Source organism: Pristiophorus japonicus, chromosome 6, assembly GCF_044704955.1.
Source record: "Pristiophorus japonicus isolate sPriJap1 chromosome 6, sPriJap1.hap1, whole genome shotgun sequence".
Lineage (NCBI taxonomy): Eukaryota > Metazoa > Chordata > Chondrichthyes > Pristiophoridae > Pristiophorus > Pristiophorus japonicus.
The window spans coordinates 159,532,938-159,539,605 of NC_091982.1; the positions used below are offsets into that span (position 1 = coordinate 159,532,938).

Consider the following 6,668-nt stretch of genomic DNA (forward strand, 5'->3'; position numbering starts at 1 on the left):
AAACATGGAAACAAAACATGGGTCTAGAGGAGGTATACATGGTTACAGAATGTCTACGGGAAAATGAGGGTGGTGGTTAAGATCTAAAGCTGTTAAACTCAGTGTTAAGGCCAGAAGGCTGTGAAGTGGCTCGTACAAAGATGAGGTGCTCAAGCTTGCGTTGAGCTTCATTACTCAAACTGAATTATTCAGCTTTCAGCTGTCATTGAAATACAGGTGCAAATGAGCTGTTCTCCGATTGGTTGAAAGAGATTCAGTTTTGCGTTATTTGCTTCAGGTGCGATGTACACTTCAGTCAGGTGAGATCTCAGGTGTCAGAATGCCGAACTAAACAGACTCTCAACTCCCAGTGCTGCCAGGTCAGCTCCCAGCAACTAAACCAGTTTGACAGAGTTTCATCGTAAGTCGTGTTGCCCAACCAGCTCTGATTGTACAACCCACAAAGCGGAAAATCAATATTAACCTTGGGGTAGGGGGAGGAATGTTTAGGCAGCTGCTGGAGCAGAGAATTTTCCTTCATCCAGTTTTTATCAAATCAATTCAAAATTATCAAATGAAATTGAAACAAATCAACACACCAACCCAGGAGGACAGGGTTGGAGATCACTGTATTTATGAATTATGGAATCACGGAACCCATAGCACAAAAGGAGGCCATTCGATCCCTCATCCCCGTCGATGCTAGCTATCTGCTGTAATCATATCTCCCACCCGTTCCCCATCCTTTTATAATATTCCTTTTCAAATACTGACCCAATTCCCTTTCCAATGCTGTTATAACCACTGCCTTAGATAGCCACGTGTGGTTAAGCATTCTATGTTCTAATAACCCACTCTGTGAAAAAAATATTTTAACTTATCCCTTCATCCTTCTGATAATAATCCTCAGTCTATGCCTGTTTGTTACCCACTTGCCAACCAATGGAAACAAACTTTATCTATTTGCCAACCAATGCAAGAACTCTCAAAACTTTTCATCACTTTGAAAACCTCTATTACATAACTTGTACTTTCTCTGCTCTGGTGGGAAGGTCCAATTTTTTGTCTTGCTTGATAACTATAACCTTTCTTTCCTGTTATCATTATATTGCAGTTTCTCTGTCATATGGTCACAGTAAAAGGGCAAATATAATTGACCTGATTGAGCAGTGACTTTATTCCAAAAGTAATAAGGGCATTAAGCTTTAATTTTCAAAGGCATGTCGGTCGCATGAAGCTTGACCTACATTGACTGCCAGCCCAGCAATGCCACGATTTTAAAATTCTCATCCTTGTTTCCAAATCTCTCCATGGCCTCACCCGTCCCTATCCTTGTAACCTCTTCCAGCCCTACAACCCTTAGAGATCTCAGCCCACCTCCAATTCTGGCCTCTTGCACATCCCCAATTTTGATATCATCATCATCATAGGCGGTCCCTCGAACGAGGATGACTTGCTTCCACGAGTTCACAGGTGTTTCGATGAAGGACCTTGGTTGACTTATGAGGAAAGGTTGAGTAGGTTGGGCCTCTACTCATTGGAATTCAGAATGAGAGATGATCTTATCGAAACGCATAAGCTTATGAGGGGGCTTGACAAGGTGGATGCAGAGAGGATGTTTTCAAGGATGGGGGAGACTCGAACTAGAGGGCAGGATCTTAGAATAAGGGGCCGCCCATTTAAAACAGAGATGAGAAGAAATTTCTTCTCTCAGATGGTTGTGAATCTGTGGAATTCGCTGCCTCAGAGAGCTATGGAAGCTGGGACATTGAATACATTTAAGACAGGAATAGACAGTTTCTTAAACGATAAGGCGATAAGGGATTATGGGAAAGTGGAGCTAAGTCCATGATCGGATCAGCCATGATCTTATTGAATGGTGAAACAGGCTCGAGGGGCCGTATGGCCAACTCCTGTTCCTATTTCTTATGTTCTTATGTTCTAGGACCCGATGTTCTAGTCCTAAACTCCAAGTGAGGGGGTGGAAGATGCCTGTGTGTGAATGTTTTTAACATGTGGTGACCGTTGCACATCAGCCATCACTTAGGCTTGACAGAGCTAGGCCTTTATCCAGTCAGTGGCAAGGGTAAACCAAGACGACTGGAGACCTGCTCTGCTGCATGGACTTAGCGCGCACACATATCGCAGTGTGGGCTGGCCCGTGCTGCCCCTGGGCCCTCGGCTCTTCTGGGCCCCGTGCCCTCATCTGCCGCACCTCCGCCACGATCTCTCACCGCTCCTCCGCCATAAACATTCACCGCATCTCGCCACAAACACTCGTCGCTCATCCGCCCCGACCTTCCCACTTCTCTGTACCTGGGTCCTGCCAATGTTCCTGCTCACGCTCCAAAACAGCGACAGGGTTTTGATGACGTCACCCAGTCGCCCATCTCAAAATCGCCACACACTTGGAGCAGCTCGCGCTGGAGGTTGAAGTGGTACGCCGCGGAGCTGTTCTCTCGCAGGTCAGGGGGCCACGATGTCCCAGGCCCACCGCTCCAACTCTTTTATAGCTCGACCTGTGGAGCTGTTCTCTCGGGGTCAGGGGGCACATTTGTTTTTAACAAGTAGAGTTAATGTTTCGGGTCGATGACCCTTCGTCAGAACTTGGAGCAATTTTAATAACGGCACCATTGGCAGCTGTGCCTTCAGCCGCCTGGGCCCTCAGCTTTGGAATTCCCTCCCTAAACCTCTCCACCTCTCTCTGCTCCCTTAAGACACACATTAAAACCTGCCTCTTCGATTAAGTTATTGGTCATCTGTGCTAATATCTCCTTATGTGGCTTGGGGTCAAATTTTCTTTGATAACGCTCCTGTGAAGCACCCTGGGATGTTTTACTACATTAAAGGCTCTATATAAATGCAAGTTCTTGTTGTATGGTGCAAGAAGAAATGCAGCAGCATGAATAGTAAATGCGGAGGACCGAGACAGATTTTGGAAAATGCAAACAGGTGTGGGCATGTATTTCCTGTGGAATAACGAGCAATGGGCGTTTACCACTCAATGGAAAAGCACTGAAGGGTTTGAAAGAACAAAGGGATCTAGGGTTTCAATTGCATCATTCTCTTAAAGTGTGAGCACAGGTTAATAAAGCCATAAAAAAAAGGCCAGGAGCATTTGGGGCTTTATAAAAAGGGGTATAGAGTACAAAAGGAAAGAGATGAATAAAGTCATATACGGCAATGGTTAGACCATAATTAGAGTACTGAGTACAGTTTTGGGTACTCCATTATAATAAAGGTACTAATGCCATAGAGAGTATACAGTGTAAATTCACCACAATGGCCAGGATAATGATAGTAAATGATAGTTATGAGGAGAGACTTGAGATACTGGCACTAGAGCACAGATGCTAAGAAGAGATTTTGTCAATGACATTTCAATTATAAATGGTTTTGATTTGAAGAATCTGAAGTCGGTGACAAGGAGTTGTCAATTTACAATTGTCATTGAGAGTGAGGAGAGGATAGGAGAAATATCTTTACTCACAGGGTTATTCCAGCATGGGATGTATTATTTAAGAGAAAGAAAAAAAGATATGCATTTATATAGATCCTTTCACTACCTCAAGTTGTCCCACAGTGCGTTACAGCCAATTAAGCACTTTTGAAGCATAGTCACTGTTGTAATGTAGGAAGAAGATTGGAGCGTGAAAGCAGGAATGGGGTACTGAAGTTGCATGTTCAGCCATGAACTCATTGAATGGTGGTGCAGGCTCGAAAGGCCGAATGGCCTACTCCTGCACCTATTTTCTATGATCCGGGGCTATGGGGACAGTACAGGGTATTGGGATTAGTTCTGGATTGCTGTAGCAAAGTGACAGGATGGGCTAGAGGGCTTCTTGCTGTGCTGTAAACTTGCACGGTTCTTAATCCAGCCTGGATCCATTTAAATGGCATTCCTTCTTTAATGCCCTATTAGAAAAGTAGATGTGAAGATTACTACCTTCCGGTTGGTATTAGCTGAACACCAAAGCAGAGAGCCAATTGCGTGAGGCAATCCTAAAGTAGTAAGGATCAGATACACTGAGAAGGCTGTGGTATAACAAGCAAACCCGCCCACCCACCCCTTCCCTCAACGACTGTCTGCCCCACCTGTGACAAAGACTGTAATTCTCGTATTGGACTGTACAGTCACCTGAGAGCTCACTTTGAAAGTGGAAGCAAGTCATCCTCGATTTCGAGGGACTGCTATGATGATGACATTATCTTTATCCTGTGCTTATCCATGTAACTACTGATAGCTATTGTCTTGTGGTTTGATTGCCAGAGCAAATAAGAGAAGAGATAAGGGGTGACCCTGACAGGACCTCAAAGTAGAGTCAGTAAAGGTGAGTTAACAGAATGTCACCCTATGGCTATATGGCTACAGGTTCATGTATTGGTATGTATGAACAATGAAGAATAGAGGAGAATGTGGATCACTACTGCAGACCAATCAACTCTCAACCTATTTGCAATCAGGTAGTGGAGAAGGATAACACAAATGACTAAAGGATAGCCAAAGGATAAACATATGGTTCTCTGTTATACAAGGTACCTACACACTGAGGGGGTCACTATCAATACATCAACATTTCATAATTCACTGGGGGATATCCATTACCCTCTACATACAAGACCGGACCCTGAGTGGATCGGTGCTGTATAGCATCCATTAACCCTTATATAGACTATCAGACCACTGGGTAGTTCAGCATTCTATATTACACTGACAGTGCCCATTAACCCTTATATACACTATCAGACTCCTGGGTAGTCCAGCACTCTGTATTACATTGACAGTGCCCATTAACCCTTATATACACTATCAGACCCTGGTTGGATCAGCGCTCTGTATTACGCTGAACTCTGGGTCTTTACTCATTGGTACAGCTCAGTAGTACTTCTGGCCATGTATTCACCCACTGAGTGGGTAGTATTATTGCCAAGTATTTATTTAAAGAGAGTGAGAGAGGGGCTCTGACATCTGCTCCTTACCTGGGCTAAGAAGGAAGTTCTGCTCACAGTAAACAATGGCTCCTTTAAGAAGCTCCTTCAGAATATTGATGACTCTGCCGGGGACGATGTGCCCACTGCACTGGGATGACTGAGGAAGCGGGTGGAATATGTCACTTTCAGCCCATCTGCTTTCACCTTCCTTTGGAATGGCCAGATAAACAGACCCCTTTCGTGGTGGGTTTTGATGATTGATTCCATCAACAGTATAGGGAGTATCGCAGCTCTCTTCGACCCTCAAGGACAAATCGTTGAACCACAGAGGTACCTCCATGTCCAATTCGTCAAACTCTGTCCTGAGAGTGTAGTCGAAGCAGGCGTGTTCCCTGGAATAATCCACCTGGAACCTGTAGTCCTGCTGCTGGACCCTGTCAAGAATCGTGAAGAGAATGTCTTCGCATTTCTGTATTTCAATTATCTTCACATCTTGGTGGGATTTTATCCCCAACAGGTATCTATGGTACCAGCCCAGCTTGTCCCTGTTTGACCACATGCTGTCAGTCTTGTTACGGATTCCTGTAGTCCTGTGGCTCTTGCTGAGTGTCTCTGCTCACTGCTCGTACAGCCTATGAGTGTGTCAAGTTAAAATAAACAAGGGCTTTTTGGTAGCTCTGGGAGGGGTTTGGGAGTGTCGCAGCTCAACTAGAATACTGTAATACCTGTAAATTAGGTCCAGTCAATTTATCTGGGAAGACAAAGAATTGATGGAGGGGGAAAAAAAAACAAGGAGGGGTGCAGCCAGAGGAAAGCTTTAACTGAATGAATGGAAAGACAGCACTGATCTTTCATCTCTGAAACCGGGGCTAACCCCATCCCAGACTGATAGGATGAACGACTACTTTGTGTGTCTGCTGTAGTGAGGGAAGGGACCAGGGTTTGAGCAGTTAGCAACGGATTTAACCCTCTTGTCAATGGATTCATGTTTTCAGTCTAAAACTGCCCCTATTTCACCACTAATTGACACTGATTGGCACTGCCTGAAAGGGTGGAAACAGATTCAATAGTGACTTTCAAAAGGGAATGGGCTAACTACTTGAAGTGGAAAAAAATCGCAGGCCTATGGGGAAAGAGCAGGAGAGTGGGACTATTTGGATAGCTCCTTCAAAGAGCTGGGACAGGCACGATGGGCCGAATGGCTCCCTTCTGTGCTGCATCATTCTATGATTGTCAATCTCACTGTGAGAGGCGGTGGGACATGTGGGAAATGGAAAATGTCACACAGTAAGGGGCTATGCTGATGTTCAGGTTCAGGCATATTAGAGGAAGAATAGAGGGAGCTTTAAAACTATCCCTCCTCGTCCTTCTTAACTTGTTTGCAGCCTTTGACACGGTTGATAACTCTATCCTTTTCCAACGCCTCACCACTATCGTCCAGCCTTTAATGTCTCAAAGCACTTCACAGAATTATGAGATAAAACAATTGGGCACCGAGCCGGGTAAGTAGAAATTAGAGCAGGTGACCAAAAGCTTGGTCAAAGATATAGATTTTAAGGAGCGTCTTGAAGGAGGAAAGAGAGGTAGAGCGGCTGAGAGGTTTAGGCAGGGAGTTCCAGAGCTTGAGGCCTATGCAACAGACGGCACGGCCACTAATGGTTGAGCGATTACAATCAGGAGGGCAGAATTAGAGGAGCACAGACATCTCGGAGGGTTGTGGGGCTGGAGGAGATTACAAATATAGGGAGGGGTGAGGC

At 45.0% G+C, this 6,668-nt stretch overlaps 1 protein-coding gene across 1 annotated transcript in view; it reads right to left on the reverse strand.

Moving 5' to 3' along the window:
• LOC139265273 (protein mab-21-like 4) overlaps window positions 1–5,539 on the reverse strand; it is a 30,270-nt gene extending 24,731 nt beyond the window's left edge. Inside the window, exon 1 of the mRNA XM_070882225.1 lies at window positions 4,960–5,539. Within this exon, the coding sequence (XP_070738326.1) occupies window positions 4,960–5,470 (511 nt within the window). The 5' untranslated portion in view covers window positions 5,471–5,539. The remainder of the gene's footprint in view (window positions 1–4,959) is intronic.
• Between the last annotated feature and the right edge of the window lie 1,129 nt (window positions 5,540–6,668).